This window comes from Diabrotica virgifera, chromosome 3, assembly GCF_917563875.1.
Source record: "Diabrotica virgifera virgifera chromosome 3, PGI_DIABVI_V3a".
Lineage (NCBI taxonomy): Eukaryota > Metazoa > Arthropoda > Insecta > Coleoptera > Chrysomelidae > Diabrotica > Diabrotica virgifera.
The window spans coordinates 244,356,424-244,382,672 of record NC_065445.1 but is presented as its reverse complement, the minus strand read 5'-3'; the positions used below and the strand labels follow the sequence as shown (position 1 = coordinate 244,382,672).

The following is a 26,249-nucleotide window of genomic DNA, read 5'->3' as shown; positions in this document are numbered from 1 at the left end:
GGAAGCGACACAATTTCACGTAGGTCTGCGAGATTAACGTATATTTTTCGCGGAACACTTGCAACACATTCGCGGAACACCGGTTAAGAATCACTGGTCTAGGAAAAGAACCGAAAGACAGCTTCAGGTACTCAAATCTGAGTAAAGATGAAAAAGATAAAGGCAGTTTTTGTTTTTATTTGATTCAGAGTTGGACCACCATCTCCATATAGCTATTTCAGCATCTATGCACCCTCAGTGAAGCTATGCAGTCACAACTCTGAATGAAATAAAAACAAAAACTGCCTTTATCAGTGGGCTTAAAACGTCTAATGATTAGTAATTATTTATCTAAAGAAGTGGAAAGAAGATGACATGATCAAGCTTTTCCTGAGTGGCTAAAAATAATGTTTGGCCATATCTGAACATTATAGGGCTTTTCAAAGTTTCTCATTTGTTTCGAGCTTCTGTCATATGTAGTAAATTGATATTATACACAGATTATACGACATAAGCTCGAAACAAATGAGAAGTGTTGAAAAGCCATATTCTTGTGCTCTTAACAGGGACTACCAAAATGGATCAGTTTAACAGACTCTCTCATGTTTATGGGTTACAAATAATGAACAACCATATTACAACAAAATTGTATGATAGACACAAACATTGGTAACATTGAAAAACGTATTTTATTTGAAACTGCACAAAATTATAGATATGATAGACATTTGGAATAAAACTCAGTGAATATGATTCGCTATTCCAATAAACCTTTTGGTATTAGTAAAAAAATAAAACACACCAAAAACATTTGTTAATTTAAATATAAAAACTTTTATTCATGAAAAAAAACTATAATATATAAATATTGTTTATATTGCATAAATAATAAAATCACTGTTCAAATAATACTTGCTATAGTCTAAAAAATAGTCTTTTTTATATAATAATACAATGACACAATATTTAAGCTTGTCTGTATACCTACAGTGTGTCCGAAAGGTATTTTGAGATGTTCTGAATTCTAAAACGTTTTAAATTAAAAGATTAATAGGACTCTGATTTAATGAGCATCTCAAAAGAAAATCCTGCAGATCCCATATAGCCCATGTGGTGAGAGCCCGCTCCCGTCTGAAAAAATTTCTGATTCGGTTTCTTTGCGGATTCCTATTCAAAAATGTTTCCTTTAAACAAATCTGAAGGGTCCCGGGCGGAATTTTCAGGCAGAAACTGTTTAAACAATTTTATTAAACAAATACAAAAGATCACCTTTTTTGACCAGAAAAATATTTTTTTAGGTTTTTTGGATCATTCTAAACAGGAAAGGTATTTTGGAATTTTTCTCAAAAATTGATAGTTCTCGAGTTATAGGCGATTTAAAATCTGAAAAATGCGAAAATAAGCATTTTCAAGACTTAAAAACTCATATTTAGATTAGTATTTTTGAGGTTGCCAATTACTTAAATTGTAGCTTAAACATTCATTTTCAAGATTCTGAAGAGTGATCGGGTCTAACCTTAATTTAGACCATCGTTTTTTAATTGTTAAATATGCGTGTCTATCCGATTTTTTTGCCGGTGCGGCGCACTCTATTTCAACAATCTCCTATTTTCCTCCGAAAAATATTTTTTTCGGATTCCTTGGGACATTCTAAATAAAATAGGTTTCTTGTCATTTTTGTCAAAAGTTAATGGTTCTAAAGTTATAAGCGATTTAAAATCCGAAAATTAGTATTTTCAAATTTTTCGGATTTTAAATCGCTTATAACTTTTGCGAGAAATTACAAGAAACCTATTTTATTTAGAACGTCCCAAAGAATCTGAAAAAAAAATATTTTTCGTACGAAAATAGGAGATAGTTAAAATAGAGCGCGCCGCACCGGCAAAAAAATCGGATAGACACGCATATTTAACAATTAAAAAACGATGGTCTAAATTAAGGTTAGACCCGATCACTCTTCAGAATCTTGAAAATGAATGTTTAAACTACAATTTAAGTACTTGGCATCCTCAAAAATACTAATCTAAATGTGAGCTTTTAAGCCTTGAAAATGCTTATTTTCGCATTTTTCAGATTTTAAATGGCCTGTAACTCAAAAACTATCAGCTTTGGAGAAAAATAACACGATACCTTTCTTGTTTACAATGACCCAAAAAACCTATAAAAATATTTTTTGGGCCAAAAAAGGTGATCTTTTGTATTTGTTTAAAAAAATTGTTTAAACAATTTCTGCCCAAAAATTCCGCCCGGCACCCTTCCGATTTGTTTAAAGGGGATATTTTTGAATAGGAGTCCACAAAGAAACACAATCAGAAATTTTTTTCAGACGGGAGCGGTCTCACCACATGGACAATAGATCAATTTAAAATGTCAGTTTAAATTTATCTATTAATAACGGAATAAAAAAATTGGAATATTATGTCAGGAAATAATTTTTTCCGTCTTAATAATTTTACTTGCAGTCTTTTTCTTGTTTCTACAATTATATTCTATAACTATACATACTCAAATTGTTCTACTTTAGAACAAAATACAAACTATTTCTATTTCCCTGTATGATTATTGAAAACTATATTATTTTTCTGTACCACAAGTATTTCCCAGACTAATTGGACTATAAGTCTGTAAAAAATTAAGCAAATGAAATCTCAGGCTCTATAACTACCCTACTTCAGCAGTTGAGCTATCAATATTATGTTTCTTTTTTAAATGCATCTTCATATAATAGTTCTCTATGAACCTTTTATCACAATGGAGACATTTAAAAGGTTTGATTCCAGTGTGAGTACAAAGATGTTTTTGTAGTTTATTGTTAAACGCAAAAGATTTTGAGCACAGAGGACAGGCAAACTTCTTTTCCGGTTTTGGAATGTTAATTGATCCTATGTTATGAATAATTTTCAAGTGTTTCTTCAAACCATAGTGGTTTTTATACTCTTTGTCTTGACATAGGTTGCATTTGAAAGGTCTTTCATTGTTGTGTGACCTGAAATGTTTGGACAACTCTGATTTATCAAAAAACTTCTTATCACATATATGACAATCAACTTCTTTGATACCCTCATGTCTCTTCATATGAGTAACCAGGCTGGAATTGATGGGAAATCTCTTTTCGCAGTATTTACAAATATATTTCCAGTCTTTTGGTTCTACGTGCATGCATATTTTATGAGTTCTTAAAATACTCGTAGTGTTAAAACTTTTATCACATAGATTACACTTGTACTCTCTTTTGTTTAAATGTATTTTACTGTGGTGGTATAAATCGCCCGAGCATACAAAGCATTTCCCACAATAAGAACATACAAACGGTTTCTCGTTGTTGTGATTTCTTTTATGAACAAGGAGATTATGTGAGTTCGTGAACTTTGCATCACAAAGATCACACTTATATGGTTTCTCGAAAGTATGCTTGGCACGAATATGAGCAGTATAGTGCTGCCTTCTATTGAAATTTTTGCCACAATATTCGCAAGTCAATGGAACTTTAAGTTTGTTATATTTTTTCTTTAATACTGGTTTCGGTTGTTCTTCTTCTTCTTCACTGGAATAGTTATTTCCCTCTGTTTTCTCCTCGTTTGTAACACATTCACCAACTTTGTCCTCATTTGTTTCTATTGTATTGTCTTGGGAATTGAAAGGTTGCTCACTTTCTTCAGCTTTTTGCTCATTGTGAATTATAATTATGTGCGTCAATAGGGACGATTTTTGTAAAAACTTTTTATTGCATTGATCACAGGGATAAGCCTTTTGTTGTGCTGTTTCTATGGATGTTCTCAGTTCTTTGCTTTTAACACAGGCCTGAATAAAGTTGTATGCCAAATTCAGCTGTGCAACGCAGTTTAGGCATATTTTATATTCTCTTTTCCATTCCTGTAAAAAAATATATTACAATAATTATGAATTAAACAAAACAGGATGAGTTTTACCTGGTTATTGTCACACAAACACAGTTTTTCACTATATTTAATCTCATTTTCGTCAACATTTTCAATGGATTCTAAATGTAAATCTCTTTGAACACAAACGCAGCAGAATTCATCAAATTCCATTATTTTATTATTTATTTTCTATTTATTTATGTTCATAAATTGTTTTTGGCAACAACGAACGAGCCCATCTCTATATATATTTGACATTTGACTTATTTGCACTAACATTTTATATGTTCTGTGGTAGCTACATCTGATGTAAATCTGATGCAATCACCACATGTTAGTATTTTGACATATACAAAACGAACAAATTTTCCATGAACGTCTTTACGACGTTTCTTCTCAGCTGTCAGAAAGTGGTCGGTCAAATGTCAAAAAGTAGGTCAATATTTTACATTTTACCTTTCAATACGTGTGTTCATATGTTGTTTTTTTTTTCAGACTTTTTTGCGATTTAAATAATTTTCGACCATGTAAGCGAGGTGCTGTAGGGATTTTTAAATAATCGACGTCAAATGAACTAACCTAGTGTAGGAAATATTTAATTTTTTTATTCAAGAACCTACCTACCATAGGATGGTTTAAACAGTGAAATATGGCTGAAAAGTTAGGATTAGGCACTGAGATTAGAGAATTAAAGATTGGACAAAGTTTTGTTAATCCGAAATCGAAAGCATTTCACACAATGAAATGTAAGTCTTCACCCTTGGCATGCTCTGAATGTGACAAGCTAATAAATGTGTTTTTTAGATGATTTCAAACCAGCTTCAGTTGATACTAATAAAAAGGCCACTGTAGAAGTTCCTGGAGTTAATCAAGTTACTGTTACAGTTCCTCATTTAGGTAAACTAGATTTTTATTATAATAATCTTCCTTTAGCATGTCCAAAGAAACTTCGGCTATAGCAACATATCTGTATCTGTAGAGTGGGGAAGGTGAGTCAAGTCCCACAGCACTCAGGCCACAATTAATCCATTGTGCAACCTCCCAGGGAGCAGTCACCCATAGCTCATTGTCCATCATGCCATTGCCAGGAGATTGGACAAGTCACCAAGTTCTTTCACCTAGAACTTTCATCCTGGACTGTGTTGCCTGCTATTTTCCCTTGTATAATATTTTGTAGCAACCTATATTTGGGACCTCTCATTACATCATTACATGTCTGACGTATGCCAACTTTCTCTTCTTGATGCTTTTTATAATCTCAGTAGTCTTGCTGAGACATTCTATAGTTTATTTTTTAACCAGGAGGAGTAAACTAAAAAGACAGATTCACACCCAAGAAAGTCACTAGAATAATAACCAAATACATATTCTTTTTTGGTTGATCTAGTTGGCCCTCAACTGTAATCCATAAATATTATTTTAAATTAATATGTCGCTGAAGAGTTCCAAAAACAACTGATTTTTAAATAAAAGCAGACTAACAATCTAAAAATTAAAGGAATAACACAAAAATCACTGATATACTGAATTCGCTTTATCGAGATTCACTTTGACACTGACGTTAGTAATTTCTTTTTTGAGAAGTTCAGTTGTCAGAAGTGGCTGGAAATTACTACACAACCAATGCACCTGCTCATAGCCAATATTATTATAATATAACTAAAATATTATAGCTAATATTATAATAAAAACGGACATAGACCAATTAAAGTCGTTCTTTCCTCGGCTCGCGAAGTGCATCAAATCTTAAGAAACAAAGTTAAATTAGGCCAGGCACATAAAATATTTTTCCTATCTGATCAAACTCCCTTTCAGAAAAAGCAACTCGATTCAGTGAAAAACGAACTTAGAGTGTGTCAACAGGCTGGTGAGCAGAATTTAACTATTAAATACTTCAACAATACACCGAAAATCTGTAAAAAAATCTAAAACAGGCCCTATACTTTATTACCAAAATGTTAGAGGACTAAGAACTAAATTGTCTGACCTCAGCTTGAATGTCAGCAACTGTTCCTATGATATCATTATCTTAACTGAAACCTGGCTCACACCTGAAATTACGGATGCTGAACTTGGGCTTCTCAACTACAATATCTACAGAACCGACCGCTCTAAGGACTCCAGTGTCTTCAGTAGAGGTGGGGGAGTATTGATTGCCATTAAGAACTCAATTCCTTCTTATCAAATTCAGTCTGATCCTTCGACTGAACAGTTGTTTGTTCTCTTTAATAACAAATCTATAATCGGTACAGTATATTTTCCACCTAAATCTATAGCTACTTTATACCAATCGTACTTTGAACAGCTTATCACTATAAGAGAGCAATACGATAGAGCAAACCTTTTTCTATTGGGTGATTTTAATCTTCCATCTGCAGTTTGGGATGTCGATGATTATTGTTCCGTTGCTTCTCCTCAGCCTACAGCTACACAATCTGAAGCTGATTCTATTGAAACTATATCCAATATCTGTGCTTTTTTCAATCTCTTCCAGACCAACGAAATAACCAACGATAGAGGAGTTACGCTTGATCTCATTTTTTCTCCATTGAGTATTGATGTATTGAAGGCTATCGACACTTTAATTCCAGTGGACACACATCATCCTCCGCTTGAATGCAGTTTGCCACTCAAAATCACAAATGATCATTCATCTGGTGAAGAGTATTATTATGACTTTGTTCATGCTGACTGTGCAGCAATTCGTTCTTCCCTTGAAGCAATTAATTGGGATGGTGCACTTCAAGGAAAAGAGCTCTCTGACATGGTTTCTGTATTTTACGACATTTTTTATTCCATCATTGATCATTTTGTTCCGTTAAAAAAAATCTGTGATAAGAAATATCCATGCTGGTACTCCTCTGAGCTGAAAAAGTTGCTTCACGAGAAGAAATCAGCGCACAAGATGGTGATAAAAATAATAAAAATAGTGGCAATATGAAATGTTGTAATACAAAAAAGTGCTCAGTATGTGTGTGTGTATAAATTGTTTATCGATTTATCACCAAAGTTGCGCAAAAAGGTGTCCAGAAATCAAGTTTTTGGATGAAACTAAAATAACATGTTGTCAAGTGGTGAAAAAACCGGACGACAAAAACGATAAACAATTAGTGGTAGCAGTTGAAAACAAGTATTTAAGGGAACTGGTCGATGAAGTAAAGGATAAAAATAAAATTTTAGCCCTAAATAACGAATTATTGTTAGATAGGATTAGGAGATTGGAACATGAAAATGCTAATCTCAAATGTAAACAAACTTTCGCGGAAGTGGCTACTACACCTATCAGCAGTGTACCAACTTTTATCAGACAAGTGCCTCCAAGAAGTGTACAATCAAATATAAGAAAACCAAACGATTTACCAATGGAACATGAACAAGGTAAGAAGGAACCTCAAAAAAAGGTAAATAGCGAACAAAAGGAAAATGTTAGCGAAGATACATCCGCAGAAGAACGTGAAGACACTAGAGAAGAATTTCAAACAGTGGTTAGAAGAAAACGACAAAGAAAAATCATAGGTACGGGGAATAGTTTCAATGATAAAGAATTGGAGTTCTCAGGAGGGGAACGTAAAGTATGGCTCTACATAAATAGAGTAAAAAGGGCCGCAACTGAAGAGGTGATTAAAAAGTATATTAAAAATAACGTGGAGTTTCTGTAGATATTGCCCTGTAATTACGTTTGTAGAAAAAATATTGTATGATATGCATGTTAAAAAGAACATTTTTAAGGCACTCATGTGAATTGCAGAACTCGCTATCGCTCATTCTGCAAACTTTCTCATGCGTGCCTTAAACGTATACTTTTATCACTTATATCATAAATAACTATTAAAATACTCTTACAAAAAAACCTAAAAAAGTTTAGATTTTATTTTTTATTTTACTTGTTTTTGTACATTCTTCAATAAAACTTTACGCGGGACTTGATACTATCTGTCTACAACTACTGTAAAAATTTGGACCTTCTATCGTCTGAGGATCCAGAGATATTTGACATCAAAAGTTAAAAAACCTAGTATTCAGGAAATCGCAAAAACATAAAACATTCTAATAGGCTATAAAGAAAGCTACGAGTACCAGTGACATAACGAGGGGGTGTTTTGGGGATTATAACCCCCAAAATGGGTTATAATTGGGATGTACTTTGAGCTTAAATTGGCGGTAAAAACTTAAAAATCCCAATTTTCGGACTTTGGCTGCACTTAAAGGGGCAAAACTTATTCATATTAAAAAAGAATATCCAAGAATAAAATACATTTTTTATGATAAAGTAGGTATTGCTCAAAATAGGTTAAAGACTTAGATTATATTCATATTAAAAGGGGAAAACACAAAAGGTTCATAGATACTGGGCATGAAATAACTAAATAAATTATGATGAATCTAGAAATGTCGTAAAAAAAATAATAAATTATAAAAACAGACATGAGTAAGTCATAAATTACCAAAATCGCTGTACATTACAAGATAGACACTAGAGTTAAATATAGCAAAATAAACTAAATGGAAAATACCATGTAATGGATAGTTGTACAAAATTATGGAAAATGGTCTAGTCGGTACACTTACTAAGAATATTTAAGGCTATGGGTACATAATTCGCAAATATTTTACGTGAATCCCTACTTTTTCTGTCTTTACACGGCAAATGACGTGTAGTAAAATTCACATTGGTATGGATATGTAAACATTACTAGAATGTCATTCTACTTGAAAATGTCATCATTAATTTAAAGAGATGGCTTTTGAATGTTCTTGGATAACTGTTATTTTTATAATTGCAAATTATTAATTCAGTTAATAAATGTGATAATTTTTTCACTAACTATGTATTCAGTGATTGTAATCATTTATTTGTACAACAAAAACTAATACTCAATCGAGAAAAGAGGAAAAGTGTTAAAGTGATTTTTTAATAATATATTGAAATGGAACGCTTACAATTTTGAACATCTTTAACAACAAAATACTTGGATCACAGAATATATATTATCCTGATGTATTCTCTGCTTGGATCTTCCACAAATAATACACAATAAATAACTTTTTATTAAGTTCACGTCTTAAATAAATTATTTATCAAATACACTATATATTAATAATATTTAATCAATAACTCAACATATTCCCGATGCAATGTCAAATATTTAAAATTGTCACTGATTGTCAGTGTCTGACTGACAATATATGCTGACAATATTATATTCGGCTGAGTGCGTTGTAAGACAAAGATAGATTTGGAAAATATTACCACGGCATTATGTTTATTTTTTTCAAATCCTGAAAAAACCAATAAATATTTTTGAAAATTTTAAACGCAGAATGAAAGACTAAATTATTACCGAGGGCCGAAAGTCCCTTAGAATAAATAAAAAGTTTATTTTGAATGAGATATTTGAAATTAAAAATCACACTAACTTTTCTCTTAGTTTTTCATCCCTGTAACTTATTAAAATAAACATTATAGAAGTTCTCAGGGACTTTCGGCCCTCGCTAATAACGTAATCTTTTATTATGCGTTTAAATTTTTCAAAAATATTTATTAGTTTTCTCAGGATTTGAAAAAAATGAATCCCCATTTGAATAGCATTGCAGCCGGAAATACGTTCCGATCCTCTTAAAAGGAAACTAAGCAAAATATATGCCTGTATTGCACAAAATTTTCATGCTTGGCGTCATTATCTTGACACAGAACAAACATTTCTTTGCTCATTTACCTACAGAGATTCAGGAAAATGAACAATTGAAGAAGTTACGTGAATTGAGTCATAGAAAAGGTAGAAAATGCAAGATTCCACCAAATTATGTCATCATACATTTTGTAAATCTGCTATTGGCGTAGGTATATATGAATTTTATGGACTATTTTTAATGTACTGGTCAGTTTGGAGACAGATATATATTGGAAATAAAAACCTTTTAATTTTGATATGGGATTAGGTCAGCATTGTGAACTTAGAAAAATGAATAAATTTTTTGAACTGTTGCGTAGCAAATTTTTTTGAACTGTTGAATTATGCTTAAGGATCTTTTTGCTACTCTTTGTTTTATTGACATCAGGTATGCCAGACCAGTTTCTTATGTGTCTGAAGCATGAGTATTTTATTGTGACCCGGTCCTAAAAGATTATATTTGTTGCCCATTTTATGATGTTTAGATCCTCTCTTTGGGTAATAGTTATTCTTAAAACCTTCTTTGAGAATTTTAAGTAACCTTCTTGAGACATCAAATTTTTTTGAATGCATCAATTTGGTCGACCCATGGAATTTTAAGTAACCTTCTTTGAGACAAAAAATTTTTTGAATGCATCAATACGGTTTAGCGATTTTATTTTAAGTACCAGGTCTCACTATAGTGTATTATTATTGGTCATATATAGCATTTTAAGACACAAATATGGAAACCCAAAGGAGTTTCGTGCTGACAAAGGTCTTATTTGAATCTAGATTACTCATAATATGTTTCATCTATTTCAGATGGAGCAGGTATTCCACAAACAGTGTTTAAAGGCTCTCAAAAACCATATACTAAAGAATGTGTACTCATAATAGACAGGGTTACTGGAGAAATCACTTTAGAAAAATTAAGTTGTAATATTCAAGTCAAGAAAACTAGGAGTGAATATAACAAACCTCATATGTCAAAAGGTAAGATATTGTTAATTATCTCAAAAAACAACAATAGTTTCAAAATTTTTTAAACTTTGATAAACAAATCCGAATTTACTTTACCAAATAAAAAAGTAGCTGAAATTAAAGTAAGGATCATCTTTTTCTGAAAATATTTATGTTTTCATTGCGTTTAGTGTAATATTGTACCTTAAAAAAGTAGCCTATAGGTGTGCCTTGGCTTGAGATATGCCCCCCGAAAAGGTCAAAAATAACCCATTCAACCCTATTTGATATTTCATATATATGTTAAAATTAAAACTGCCATAACTTTGGTTCTCGACTAACTAAAGGCTTCCTTAAACGTTTAAAATTTGGGTTTTGTTATCTATTTTAATAATTCGTTGAGTTCTAATATTGCAAAATAATCAAACAGAGGAGAGAAATCGTTAACGACAACATGACTGTGTTGGCTTGCTTATGAAGCAAAGAGCTCAATTTTTAGGCAATAAAAAAATAGTTAAAGGCTCGGGCCAAAAATTCGAATAAGCAGTAATTATTGTATACATATTTCTATCTAACTATCTTCACTTAATTTTTTATGCAATTTGAGTACCATATCTGTTTAAAAATGATAAAATTTTCTTGTTCAGTTAAATTTTGACAGTTAGTTGAAAATTATAAAATTTTGTAGGTTTTCTTTTCGGTCTTCTCAATCTATAAAATAAAACGTATTTTTGCAGTTTTTCAAATGGTTTCATCAAAATGTTGACACCTTGTGCCCTAAAATTGGTCCACTCGGCTCAGAGGTATAGCTCTTGAAATATAGGGTAAAAGGGCTTATTTTCACCTTTTCGAGGGGTATTTTAGTACTAAAATTTGGTAAAAATCCGCGGACACTCCCCTGCAAGAGTGGTCGAAAAGTAAAAATATTGCTCAATTATACAGTGTGTTTCACTAAGAATTGTCCATATGTAGTATAATATGAACCCTCTGTATAAATCATAATTTAAATAAGATGTTATTAACCTTTAGGGTATTGAACAGATATAAAAACAATAGTTTATAGTTTTGTATCACATGTTTAATATGCGTGAACTTAAACTATATTTGTTATGATTTAGATCGGTATAAAACATGCTCAGGAATCAGTATGGGGATATATAGATAGATAATTATTAACTTAGTATGTAGAGGTCGAGACGCTATGAATTATTGGTGTTATTATTTACATATTGCCCGCTACTAGTGAATAAAGTATAATGTATCGAAGACGTATTTATTCTTTTTAATTAATTTGAACCAGAGGGCATTAACATCACACTTATTTGCGACACATATGAAGAAACTGAATTGCGACTGAAGAAACATTAGCACAAAATACGAAGATTTAACCTAAAACACTTAAATAAAATATTCCTCCTTACCGAGATACAGGGTGTTTTATTTCAAATATTCTAAAATGATTTTAGCCCATTGCTTTAACAACATTCAATTATTTTTGTTCAAAATTGACAAACAGTTTGCACATGTTAAGATACTTTAACTAGTGTTAAAGATAGTTTTCTGCTGTTACCAGAGGCGGGCTGTAAGGATATATACTTCATTTTTCCCGCTTTTCCCCCTCACAATATACACCACTGTCGTAATAATAATTTTAGCATGTTTTTTTGATTCTTCGTTACTTTTTACGTAAATATCATCCTTTTGTCTCAATGCGATATAGTAAGTAGTTTTCAAGTTATTTGCGTTTAAAGATAATGGATTCAATAAGATTATGTATTTTAAATAACATTCAATCGATTATTGTGTCTAAAATACATAATCTTATTGAATCCATTATCTTTAAACGCATATAACTTGAAAACTACTTACTCTATTGCATTGAGACAAAAGGATGATATTTACGTAAAAAGTAACGAAGAATAAAAAACGTGCTGAATTGATTATTACAACAGTGGCGTAGATTGTGAGAGGGAAAAATGAAGTATAGTATATATCCCTACAGCACGCCTGTGGTAACAGCGGAAACTATCTTTTAACACTAGTTGAAGTATATTAACATGTGTAAACTGTTTGTCAAGTTTGAACAAAATATATCGAAAGTTGTTAAAGCAGTGGGCTAAAATCATTTTAGAATATTTGAAATAAAACACCCTGTATCTCGGTAAGGAGGCATATTTTATTAAGTGTTTTAGGTTAAATCTTCGTATTTTGTGCTAAGGTTTCTCCAGTTACTATATGGACAATTCTTAATGAAACACCCTGTATATACATAGATATCTTCTCAACCTTTTTTGAAAATCGTGTATTGCTGTTTTTGTATATTGAAATTTTAATTTTTTTGTCGCTTATATTTAATTTTAATAAATTTCTTGCTTTCAGCTGATAGGTTAAGTCAACAAAGCAATGACAGATCTGGTGGTAGTAGTATGCCTTCGAACAGCTCCTCAAAACAACAACAGAGTCTCCCAATGCGATCTCAAACACCTCCAGGAGGTACAAACTCCTCGGCGAGCGCCGTCCACGGGGGCGTAGGTCATCGGGTTTCGAACAAGACGAAAGTCGCCAGCGGCAGCCGTCGAGGAGCCGATAGACAAATTACACATTTGGTGCCAAAACATTCGCCGCTGCATGCGAGTCCCAGTTACCCCTCTCCCGGACATCCAGTCAAGAGTCCAAAGAGAGATTTGCACAATATCGCTAACGAGTAAGTATTGTTACGATATTACTTCATTTATTGGTATTCCTTTTAATTTATTACATTCACTATTTATACTAAAACATAATTTATATCTACAATTATTATTTACAATTTGTTTTCGACATTATAAAACGCGCACTTTAAATCAAAATAATGAATGAGTCCGTTCAATACAAATTCCCTATTTATATGCATGGCGGCCCTGATCGAGAAGCTTCCAGTCAAGTTAGAATCTTGACGCCCTCGTTCGACGCGTCTGTCAAATAATACGGAATAAATATAAGGCTGTAGACCCTATACCCGAAAACAGGTTGTGACTGTTGTTTACTCGAGGGTCCGATTAACACGTTCAGTGCTACTCTTATATTAGTAACATTGCTGCCGGCCTGATACATATTTTTGAAATTTTTGGCTCCCCATTATTGTTAATATGTGTGTTATTATAAGAGTTAAAAACAAGACAAAATAAGTCACACATTACCACAAGTGCTATCACTCCTACGATACACACACTACAAGTGCTACGATACATCCGTACCTCTACAAGAACTAGTTTGACGCACCGGTGCGTCATTAGCACTGAACGTGTTAAAAGGTTTTATCTAGCTAGGGGGTTATACACAGGTGGTTCACAATAAGTTTTTCGGTTCGATAAGAAAAATACAATTTTGTGGTTTGAAATACACTTTATTATTCAGTATAGTCTCGCTGAACATCAATACACTTTTGTTCCAACGAGATTGCAATTTATGAACTCCATTTCTGCAGTGAGACTTTGGAAGGGCTGGAAAATACGCTTCCACAGCTGTTATGACCTCATCATTTGATGAAAAAGGCTTTCCACGTCATTTTTAGGTATTTAAACAGATGGAAATCACAAAGTGCCAAATCTGGTGAATAAGGTGGATGCTCCAACAATTCGAACTTTAATTCATGGATTTTAGCGATTGTCAAAATGTTCATATGGCACGGTGCACTGTTCTGATGAAAAAGGATTTTTTCTTCATCAAACCAGCTTTTCTCCCGAATTTTTTCCTTCAGCTGGTCTAAAAGGTTGCAGTAATATTCAGAATTTCTTTTACCAGGTATCAGATAATCCACAAACAAAATTCCTTTTGCATCCCAAAAACTGATGCTATTACCCTCGTGGCCGATTTCTAGACACTAACTGGTTTCGGAGCTGAAGAACCAGGTTCACACCACTTTTTAGCCTCTTGTTTTGATTTAGGATCATGGTGATAGACCCACGTCTCATTGGTTTTGATGAATCGACGCACAAATTTTTTTTTACCTTTCGAAAACGCTCTAATGCCTGGTTGCACCAACAGATCGTAAGCTTAAAACGTGCCTTATGAAATATACGCGTTGTCCCGTTGGCTCTTAGATCAATTTTCAGCTTGTCACAATGGATTGCCACGTGGATTGCATCTTAAACTTGGTCTCAGTTAGCCTTCCGATGACCAACCTTTTTTTGTTACACGGATGACCAGCGGGGGTAAAAAATGACCCCAGGTCAAAAATTACCTGGAATGAATGTTTTCAGCATTTAAATCTTCATCTAACAATACATCCTCGTTTTCTGATACTATTTCATCTTCTATATCATCATAAAAATCACTAGCAGTAACAATTTCCTGTAACTCAGCCTCAGTAAGATATTTGCGGGCCATATAAACTATAATAATATACCCCAGGAAATAATAATAATGACTAACTGTAGCAGACAGGAATGTCATGATTCGTACATAACATGCACCACAGTCTAAAAATAGATTTTGATAACGCTCAGTGTAAAACTACTTGGAATTCCAGATAATAGACGGTATTTTACTAAACATCAACTTCAGAATATATTTTTTATTCGTAAAATATAGGAAATTTTTTTTATTTCAAAAAATATGAGGATATCTAGAATGATATTCAAGTCAAATAAAAAAATAATGAGTTAAAAACTGAAAATACTTTTGAATTTTTTAAAGAAAAACATACGCTGGGGTCCAAATTCACCCCCCTTGGTCATCCGAAGGTTATGACGTGCTTAGATAAAAATCGAAAATTATGGTGCAACGTAAGTGAGACTTAAAGCTGCCCTATCTATTAGCTGAGCTGGGCTAAGCTGGAGCTTAAGATTTGTTGGTGCAACCAGGCATAAATGTTCTTGAGAAAGTCGCATTCGAATGTGTTTTTGTTCCATTATTGGCGAATGCGGCACCCATTGTGAACACAGCTTTCTGAAACTCAGTACTTCGTCAAAACATTGCTTATACTGCCCAATTAGATGCCTAAAGCTTCTATCAAAAAATGCAAGATTTTCCAATCCTATATTTTTTCCAAGATTTCTGGTGTTGTTGTTGTTTTTGGGCATCCACTACGTGGATCGTCTTCAAGGCTTGTACAGTCGGAAAAATGAAAGAATACCCATGAACGATCATATCAAGCACACATTTTGGATTTGCTGCCTTTTTCTATAAATAACAAACGAGAGAGATATATTATTAAGTGTTGTTTATTAACCAAAAACGTTATCCAAGACATACGCAGTTATCAGACATACGCAGTTATCAGACATACGCATCACTTAATGCAGCTGACATAAACGACATTTTTTAAATTCCTGTTACTATTTACGTCCACTGGCAACTTTAACATGGAGAAATTCATAATACTATATTTGCTTACTCATTATTTTTGTATTATTAATCTATATCAAATAATTAATTACGGTAGCAATAGTAACACATTTATCACCAATAAATATATATTATCAGAAAAAGAATAACATCATAAAATTTTTTTTAACACATTCTTACGTAGCGAAAAATCGTACGGTGGGGTAGTAGTCACATTCGTTTATTTTCAGTATTAACTTGGTTTAGACTTTGTTTTGACTAGAAATTTTTGATTTGATTCGTATGCCTATCATCGATGACGCATGGGTATTCTTTCATTTTTCCGACTGTATGTGCATTCGTACGTACATTATAGTAAAATTATAAGTTTGAAATAGATATATTAACTTAAAATCATGCACGCCATACAGTCTTCTATAATACTCTCATCAAGGAAAATATGTGGAAAATGGATTTATTTTACGTTGTAGAACCAATATTTTTGTAGGACATAAAGCTGCTGTCTTATTTTTGTAATACCTTGCGTCTTAATGCCGTTTAGGCGTGTTTATCGTATATAGAGAGTATAAAATGACGTAATTGTTGTTAATATTTTAGATCACATAATCATAGTACTCTTGCCAGCCTTCCGATGATAGGCATAGACGACTTTTCGGATCTTAGGCCTCCTTCTAGAAATGCTCACAGCTCGTCTGGTATGCACAATTCCAGATCATCTCAAAATTCGAGCAACCAGCGACCACCTACGGAAAAACGGCCAAATCCTACTCCAGTGCCCACTGTAAAGGTTAGTATAAAAATTATTAGGTTGTGCATCGTTCCTATTCGCTCCGTGCATGACTGATGCGACACCTAGCGTAGTCGCCTGAAATTTTTGGCGAACACAACTTAACGTTAAACATATGATACACATATGACATATTTGACGTTAATGTAATATTTTTATTTACCATTTTTAATAAAATTTATTATACAAACAATAAGTTTCAACGAGTGTCAAATAAACGTCAAATTAAAAAAGGGATATTTGGAAGTTATCTGAAGAAAATATCAATTTTAAGGGTTTTTCTTCACTTTTTCGTTATCTTTTAGTTGTCGGTGTTAACATTAAGTGTACATCGAAAGCAATTAGGCAGTGTGAATTATTATTATCAGATTTTAACATTAGCTGTGTCTATTGAACTATTACTTTTGTGGTGTGTGTATATAACACAAAATGGACATAGATGACGATAGGAATATACCACCAAATCGGGGAAGAAAAGAAAGTCAGTATGAAAATATAAAAATAAATAGATAATAAAAATCAAAACGGCAATAATAATGTAAGCGAAATATCTATTGAAAAAAATTATTATTCAATCATTATTCGCCAAAGTTGTCATATTTGGTCAACCACCATGGTCACGCACAGAGCCCATATGGCATATAAAGCAATTTTTCCAATTATAATATAAATATTTCAGATACAATTTACTATTTTTATTAGGAATAAGCTACATATAAGTTTACTTACAAAATAAAAAACATAACTTCCAAATTAAGCATTAAAAACGACAAAAATTTAGAAATTCACAGAAAATCATGCATATTAACGTATTTACGATTATATTATGTATTAATATATATTGTCAAACGTTAAATTTTTTTATGTAAAAAAATTTGAAATTGAAAATTGTATACACTTTATCGGTATCTCAGCGATAAGAAAGGTACTTATATTACAGGTGTTACAATATTTTATTTATAATTACAATAAAGTTATTTCTATTTTTAATAGAAATATGCATATTTGTTTATAATATTTAGAAAATTCATGACGGACAGTTTGGAGGGTGCCACTATAGTATGCGGTCTACCGTCGCGTTTTTGCTATTGGGACCGTGCAAGTTCGGCAAAGCGACCCCTATTTCTACGCTCTGCAACTTTATTTGCACTTTTAATTATATTGGCCAATTATATTAGTCCTGGTTACTGGATAATTGTCAAGGCCATAGCCCAAAAAAATAATAAGAAGAAAAAATAAGATTCAGGTTATGTTATCCAAACGTAAACAATTGTATGTAGTAAATAAAATTAGTTATTAAAATGCAGTACTGAAAGCAAAATACAATTAATTAAATTTACGTTTATATAATAATTGCATATCATATCAATATTGTGGAGCAATATATAATTTTTCTGCTTCAATGACAGAAGGTTTGAAATATACGTCAATTTGACAATTTCAATTGACAATATGAATTATTTAAGATAGTTGCAATATTTCTCCGCGACTCGCGCACGGTCGTTTCTCGTTTCCCTTCCAAGTACTTGCACACCGCGAACAGCTTGCGCTTTACCGAGGGATACGGTATACAGTGATGAGCGCGCTAATAACCGGCAAAATAACGCAAAAGATGGAAAACACATTAAGTTGTGAGATAAAAAGAAATGAAACTAGTGGAGGTGGAAGATTTAGCGATAAAAACCTATAAATTTACATTCTACTCATTGTTTCCCACCTTTAGCCGTATCGGACGAAATTGGCAACTGCCACTGTGTCAGTTTTAGTTGACATACTCCTCTGATACGTCTAAAGATGGGAAACAATAAACAGAATGTAAGTTTATAGATTTTTGTCGTTAAATCTCCCACCTCCACTAGTTTCATTTCTTTTTATCTCATAACTTAATATTTTTTCCATCTTTTGCGTTATTTTGCCGGTTATTAGCGCGCTTATCACTTTATAACCGGCAACAAAATCTTTACAAAGTGAAAAAAGGCATAAATCAGAAGAATTATTATTTTAATTTTACAAATAAACACTTTTTCATATCAATTTACTATTGTAGTTGGGAATAAGCCAGTTTTGTGGCAAACGAATAAATGAGAAGAATTATTTTAATTTTGTCAATTAATACTTTGTCATATATCAATTTACTACTTTAGTTGGGAATAAGCCAATTTTGTGGCTTATTCCTAACTAAAATAGTAAATTGATATGACACAAAGTGTTAATTTGTTAAATTAAAATAATAATTCTTCTGATTTATGCGTTTTATTCACTTTGTAAAGATTTTCATTATTGTGTGTTTATAAAGTTAGTGACTAAAGAACATAACAAAGATAACATAATATTGTATGTGAAAAAACATGTTATGAATGAAAGCTATTTTGTAATGAATATAAAAGTAAATTAACATAAAAAATCAAAATTAATACTAAGTATTTCCTTCCCTGTACTTCTGACTGTACATCTAATACATTTTTAGTTCCGGCACTGTCGCTGGTGCTGTATTATGGACCCGAATCCTGCGTTTGAGCTCATCCAATAGGTGTTCAATGGGATTCATATCCGGACTTAATGGAGGCCAGTCCATTGTTGTTATATTGGTGTTGGCCAGATGCTATTTCGTAATCCATGCTGTGACATCAAGCGTTATCATGCACTACCATGAAGTCGTCGCCTATGTAGGGGGCTTAATGAACAACATGATGTTGGAGAATATCCGCAATATCACGATCCGCTGCCAAACCTCCTCTGCGGCCGCCATTGGACATGAAGACAAGCTCTGTTTTTCCTTCTAAAGATATACCACCCCAAAACATACACGAACTACCCCCATAGCTCACTGTTCTCCAGGCCTCCGATCGACGCGTCGTCTTCTGTCATTGCTATACAAGTACATTCGACTCTCATTAGAGAATAAAACTCTGCTAAAGTGGCCAATATCCCAATTGACATGTTCTTGGGCAAACAAAGTTGAGCTTTGTCTCTTTGCCTCACGTCTCTTAAATTTGAGCCCAGTGTTAGCTCGTCTGGAAGTCAAAAAGGCAGCCTTAAGTCTCCTTTAACTGTCCACTGAGTAACGGTGACATCTTGTTATTCCTAAAGAATTGTTGAAACTCAATTCCTGTCGTGTGTCGATTCCGCAAGGCATTCAGGACAATGAATCATTGTCGCCGACCCGAACCTGGTCGTTGATTGTAGCTACCAGTTTCCTGGTATAGAAGGTAAGCCCTTCAGACTGCATACTGCGTCATAAGTAGGTGACGGGCGACAGTTCTCTGACTATAGCCCTCTCGTAATAATGCAATTACCTGGGCCTCCTTCACTGGTGAAATATCCATTTGTAAAATATTCACTTACTCAACTTCGAAGTGTACAAACGTCAATGTAAATTGATAAGCGACTGAGATGATAACCGTCAAATTTATAGAGGTCTACATTGCGTAGAAAATTTGAATGTTGCCAAGGTAGGTAGATATTCTTTAAACATCGATTGATGAAATCCCGAAAAGTTTTTTGCAATACAACATCAAAAACCCCTTTGTTTTTAATTACCAATCAAGCGTGCGCGACACTATTTTCCACCGTTGCATGTGTATGCAGTGTGGTGCAAATGAAAGGAATAAATTCGTTATTTCGTAAACCGACGACTTTAAGGAAAAATCCCGAAACAGGTCGATTTTTATTTTTAAGTTATGATATTGTGACATATATGGTATACTAGTGACGTCATCCATCTGGGCGTGATGACGTAATCGATGGTTTTTTTAAATGAGAATATGGGTCGGGTGCTAGCTCATTTGAAAAGTTCTTCAATTCTCTATTCAGTAATATAAACATTTACATAATTATTTATACAGGGTGTCCAATAATTTAATTTTTTTGTAAATTTGCCAAATGATTTAATTTAATAAAAAAATTTTGGACACCCTGTATAAATAATTATGTACATGTTTATATTACTGAATAGAGAATTAAAGAACCTTTCAAATGAGCCAGCACACGATCCGTATTCTCATTTAAAAAAACCATCGATTACGTCATCACGCCCAGATGGATGACGTCACTAGTATACCATGTATGTCACAATATCATAACTTAAAAATAAAAATCGACCTGTTTCGGGATTTTTCCTTAAAGTCGTCGGTTTACGAAATAACGAATTTATTCCTTTCATTTGCACCACACTGCATACACATGCAACGGTGGAAAATAGTGTCGCGCACGCTTGATTGGTAATTAAAAACAAAGGGGTTTTTGATGTTGTATTGCAAAAAACTTTTCGGGATTTCATCAATCGATGTTTAAAGAATATCTACCTACCTTGGCAACATTCAAATTTTCAGTTTTTCACATAGTTTTTGAAGGTTAAAAATGGCCGATTTCGCAATTTTTCAATTTTTAATCGCTTATATGTCAAAAACTATTAACTTTAGAGAAAAGTCACTAAAGACCTTTTCTGTTTGGAATGATCCGAAAAACCTAAAAAAAATGTTACATGCAAAAAAATAATTTTAGGAAAAAAACAAAAAAAATGTTTAAAAAATTTTTGATTAACTTTTGGTCCTGGCAACATGCAAATTTGTTAAAAGGGGCCTTTTTGACTAAGATTGTGCAAAAAATCCGAATTAGAATATTTTTCCTAGCGGATGCGCAGTGGCTTTCTGGACTATATGTCGTATATATAGTATATATACAATTTGCATAAAACAATTATTTTTTGGAAGCCTTATAATAGACAACATTTTTTGCATTATACTATATTTCACGTTAAGAATAGAACATTGCGAAGATAGCTCCATGCATTTCTTATGAACGATAGAAGCGCGCCGATGCTAGGCCGTACTGATTAAAATAAATCGTATATCGCCAGTCGAGTAACCACCCATGCGCGAGAGGTTTGTCAACACTGATCTTCATAAGCGTAACGTTCTAGTCTTAACATAAAATAAAGTAGTTATTTTAATTCCAAGTTACACAATATACAATTACTAAGCATAAAATGCAATGTACATTGCAGTGTACATTGATAAATGATCATGATTTGTGGAGTTTATTAAAATTAATACTATTTATATTTATATTACTAAACTATAAAAAATTTTAATAAATCGTTTGTTTATAGATCGACAACGGCGTTGGAGTGATGAGCGACTCTTCGTCATCGAGTAGCGGCAGCGATTCGGATAGTGACGAACCCTCCACAGTAGTCAATCCAACAATGTTTAATAACGCTCCAGCTGGCAAAACGAACGGCTACAGCAACGGTAGCAACAACGCTCCTATGAAAATTGACACGAGGTTGCTCAATGACGATTTGTGCCTGTCTGAAAGTGGGTCCGATTCAGACTGATACGTTATAGAGGTGATTGTTACATGGTCATTTTTGTATCTTTTGTTAAGGGTAATACCACCGCACTGTGGTTCCAAATGCCGAAAAGGTGGTCATGAACATTTAAAAGCGTATATTGTTCCTACACTTCTGAATTACTTTTGTACTTAACAGTTTTTGGCATCGCTGATTACGAATCTAGTATTATTTTTTTTTTTTTTTTGAAAAACAAAATAGCGGATCAAACATGGCGGAAAGAAATTGAAAATATCAATCAAAACGCAAATTTTTTTGTCATATTTGGTAGTTTAAGGTCGCTGATTACAAATCTAACATTATTTTTTTGAAAAACAAAATGACGGATCCAATATGGCCGAAAGAAATTCAAAAAATTTTTTTAGACGCATATGTTCTTAATATTTTATAGTATAAGGGACTTTTGAAATTGCTGATTACCAATACATTTTCTTTTTGAAGTACAATATCTAGAATCTATTATTTAGGCACAACCGCCCATACATACGCAACAATGGGCCAGAATCATGTAATATGCGTCATTTCACACTTTCCTATTCAAACATCTGCCAGCAATGCATAGGCAGTTATAGGCAGCTGAAACAATGTGATTCTGTATCTTCTGATTGTATATTTTGAGATTAATATACAGTGGAACTTGGTTATAGCGTCATTGAAGGGTCCAGTAAAACAATGACGCTATATCAGAGTGACCTTATAAAAGAGGTAGAAAAAAATGAAATTTTAACCAGACAAAATTTTATTACAGCATTATTTGCACTGTTTTATTACAGTAGAAAATTTGACTCTTTATGATAAATAATAAATCATAAACTGCCAAGGTCACATAACTGTACACAAAAGGATAATGGACCTTTCTCACATTCTTGGAAGGAGCAATGTTGCAAAGCTGAAAACGCATTGCACTTTATTCTTCATAAAATGAAAAAATAACACCCTGCATAAAAGGGGTGCTCTTCCAACTTATAATTGAGGGTAAAATTAAAGACAAGAGAGGAATGGGACGCAAAAAAGTCCTGGCTACGAAACATTAGGTAATAGACAGGGATTAACGACATACAATCGCTGATAAATATTGCAAGAAAGAGCGAGTTAATGGAAAATGTGACCGCGAACAACCATTATTGGATTTGCATCTAAAGAAGAAGGACCTACACTGCATTTTCAGCATCATATATTCGGTTTTAATGTTTTTAATTTGGATGGCGAAATAAATCATTCGCGCTGTCATTGATAGGATGGGGTCCATAAAAAATTCAGGATTCACCTGTTTTTTTGGCCAAACTGTAGATCGAATTTTATTAACTTCTCGAGTGGATGATTACTGGTGCTGTATTGTGAGAAGAGAACTCCTTCCTCATCGAGCCCTTTTTAGGCGTCGCTATTCCGTACTCTTCTCGCCACTCATTTCTGTCCATCGTGTCTTCTTCGTTTAAACCTTTCTCTTTTAATTCCTCTGGCATACAATCCTTCCATCTTCTCGGTTTTCCTCTACGTTTTTTTTTTCTCAACTTCTAACAGCTCTTTCTTTCCACACAGTTCTCTTTTCTACATCTGATGTCACCAAACAATTGCAGTCTTTGTTCTTGAATCTTTTTTGAGACTGTAGTCACTACGGCTCTTTCTCAAACCACGCTGTTCCTGATCTTGTTCCTTCTGGTCTTACCTAACACCGTAACGTGTTTATTTCTTCTTCTTGATGTGCCTATCCGTGACGAATGTTGGCGATCATCATAGTAATCTTCACTTTATCTGAAGCAACAGATGCACATAAAAGCTGCACAGATGTTGTGTTGAACCAAGTTCTGAAGTTCTTTAACCAGGATGTTCTTCTTCCTGGACCTCGCTTTCCAAATATTTTTCTTGAAGGGTAGCTTGTAGGAGGGCATATCTGGATTCATTTCGCATAATGTGTTCAAAGTATTCCAACTTTCGAGATTTGATGGTGGTTAGTACCACTCGGTTCTTCCCCATTCTTCTGAAGACCTCCTCATTTGTGACCCGATCAGTCCATGTTTATTTAGCTACCTCATATTCTTTACCTGAACCCTCTTTACATCTTGTATATCTTTCTTTTCAGCCCTTTCCCGATTTTTTGATCACAGAGTACCTACCCATCCATTCACTTCCAGTTAAACCAACTAGCCTGTTCCGATGGTGGTGTGTGTTGACGGAATCAATAAAATAAGTGTAAACAACGAACAGTAATATTTATTTTATTTTTGGTTAAAAGGCGTGCTTATTCATCTCGTAAGAAGGTTGTTTATTGTTTGGCCCAGCGAGCGACCGATGCTTGCTGGGGGGTGCGTGAACCGACGCGTGATTGCAGATCGACTGAACTGCCTGCCTGCCGTGACGATACTGCAGAGACCACAACACTATTATCATCATGTTTGCGGTTTTACAATATGGCTAGAAAAGGCAATAAATTACTACATCTGACGTTTTAAAAGCTCAGAACCTTTCTGTAGTTTTAAGAAACGTCTTCGAATGCATTTCCAAAGTGCGTTATTGACATAAGGTCTGATAAGGTAATTAATTAGACAAGGCGAAAACGGCGGGCTCGTTGGAAAAAATATTCCCATGAGATTTATTTGGATAATCACATTCGTGAGACACCCCAGAATAAGGTTCAAGAAGTCGCCCACGCGAACAGTGGTCCAATTTTTTTTAACAATTTTTTTAATCAAATTGCAAATATCAATATTTTCGGCCCGGACAATTTTTTTTAAAATTTTTCGGACGATTCCGGACAGAAAAGGTGTCTTGTCATTTTTCTCTAAAGTTGATCGTGTTCTAGTTATAAGCAATTTAAAATTTGTAAAACGCGAAAATGGCCATTTTTAAAACTTAATAACTCGTTTAAAAATGATTATTATGAAAGTCAGAAAGTGACTAAATCAAATTTAAAGCCTCACCTTCATGATCCTGAAGAAATTTGTGTCATTAATTTATTATTAAGCTGTTATTTTTAATTATTAATAATGAGTGGTAAGATCGTATTGACGCGGCTGTAAAGGTGAGTGCGAGTGAGATGCGCCATTGGACTGCCTGAACGGCATCTCTTTCGCACTCATCATGGACGGCCGCCTAATACGTGCATGGCGCTCATTATTTTTACTTAAAAATAACAGCTTAGTAATCAAATATTGACAAAAATTTCTTCAGGATCTTGTAGGGGGGCTTAAAACTTTTGATTTAGTCGCTTTCTGACTTTCATAGTAACAACTTTTAACCGAGTTATTAAGCCTTGAAAATCGCCCTTTTTCGTTTTTTCAATTATAAAATGATTTTACCTCGAAAACGATTAACTTTAGAGAAAAGTTATAAGAGATCTTTTTTATCCAGAATGGTCCAAAAAACCTAAAAAAAATTGTTCCGGCCAAAAATATTAATTCTCGGAATTTGATTAAAAAAATTGTTAAAAAAAATTTGGACCACTTTTAGCGTGGGCGACTTCTTGAATCTTATTCTGGAATGTCACACGAATGTGATTATACAAAAAATCTCATGGGCATATTTTCTCCAAAGAACCCGCCGTTTTCGCCTTGTCTATATGGGGAATTAAGTTTGTTACACTGAACACATCAAAAACATATGGTTAGGGATACATTTCGTTTCGTACAACTTACCGGTCCTTCTTAGCATCTGGTTTGTATATTAAATGTGAATTTTATATGACCCATATTATTTCGTTTTGAGAAAAGTTATTAAAAAATAAAATTAGCAAAAATAGTAATTAAAGCGTGTCGCCACAAGCCTGTATTCTGTGGGCAATTTCTCGATCTAGTATCCCATTTTCCGTTATGTAGGAGTCAATGTATTTAAATTCTCCTACTCTTCCTAGTTTTCAACCATTCCTATTCCTCCCTACCATATACATATTACTCTGTTTTCGACCTGCTAACCTTAAGTCCTCCCTCTTCAATAACCCTTCTCCAACCCTCCAACATTTCGTTGCTCTCCTCCACTCACACGATATCATCCACAAAGGGCATTGACCTTCTGTAAGAAGAGAACTAAATAACATTACATTAGTTAATTTTGCTAAAAAGTGTGGTATTACTCCCAACAAAAGTACAAACTTCAAGTATACAAAAAGTACATCAAGGAAACTTTTTTCTGTTTCAGGCTTTTATGATGTTCGTTCCGTGTCTTTTGTGAATAAGCCGATTTGGCAAAGTTTATAAGGTAACGATATTTAGTATTTGTAATAAAATAATATATATGTACTATATTTCCAGAAATATATACTGCAAGTGATAGACTGTGTTTTTTTTGTGAATTTTCAGTTCCGAATTGCACAA

At 33.4% G+C, this 26,249-nt stretch overlaps 2 protein-coding genes across 2 annotated transcripts; one reads left to right on the top strand and one right to left on the bottom strand.

The window, feature by feature from the left end:
• Positions 1 to 785: 785 nt before the first annotated feature.
• Positions 786 to 4,120, bottom strand: LOC114336733 (zinc finger protein 43-like). The gene is made up of 2 exons (XM_028287094.2): positions 3,909 to 4,120; positions 786 to 3,852 (listed from the first exon to the last, which is right to left on the bottom strand). Exons 1-2 carry the CDS (start codon positions 4,029 to 4,031, stop codon positions 2,641 to 2,643), a joined length of 1,335 nt encoding a protein of 444 aa, XP_028142895.1. The 5' UTR covers positions 4,032 to 4,120; the 3' UTR covers positions 786 to 2,640.
• Positions 4,121 to 4,271: 151 nt separating this feature from the next.
• LOC114336734 (ell-associated factor Eaf) lies at positions 4,272 to 26,207 on the top strand. The gene is made up of 8 exons (XM_028287096.2): positions 4,272 to 4,292; positions 4,356 to 4,606; positions 4,665 to 4,757; positions 10,337 to 10,507; positions 12,854 to 13,178; positions 16,400 to 16,589; positions 21,700 to 21,939; positions 26,074 to 26,207. Exons 2-7 carry the CDS (start codon positions 4,510 to 4,512, stop codon positions 21,925 to 21,927), a joined length of 1,104 nt encoding a protein of 367 aa, XP_028142897.1. The 5' UTR covers positions 4,272 to 4,292; positions 4,356 to 4,509; the 3' UTR covers positions 21,928 to 21,939; positions 26,074 to 26,207.
• Positions 26,208 to 26,249: the final 42 nt, after the last annotated feature.

What these genes read in the sequence shown, in the direction of transcription:
- LOC114336733 (XM_028287094.2), bottom strand. Translation starts at nt 4,031, where the DNA reads ATGGAATTTGATGAATTCTGCTGCGTTTGTGTTCAAAGAGATTTACAT. An exon ending in GTTTGTGTGACAATAACCAG is followed by an intron (nt 3,853 to 3,908) that starts GTAAAACTCATC and finishes ATTTTTTTACAG; the next exon opens with GAATGGAAAAGAGAATATAA.
- LOC114336734 (XM_028287096.2), top strand. Translation starts at nt 4,510, where the DNA reads ATGGCTGAAAAGTTAGGATTAGGCACTGAGATTAGAGAATTAAAGATT. An exon ending in CAAACCTCATATGTCAAAAG is followed by an intron (nt 10,508 to 12,853) that starts GTAAGATATTGT and finishes TCTTGCTTTCAG; the next exon opens with CTGATAGGTTAAGTCAACAA. An exon ending in CTCCAGTGCCCACTGTAAAG is followed by an intron (nt 16,590 to 21,699) that starts GTTAGTATAAAA and finishes GTTTGTTTATAG; the next exon opens with ATCGACAACGGCGTTGGAGT.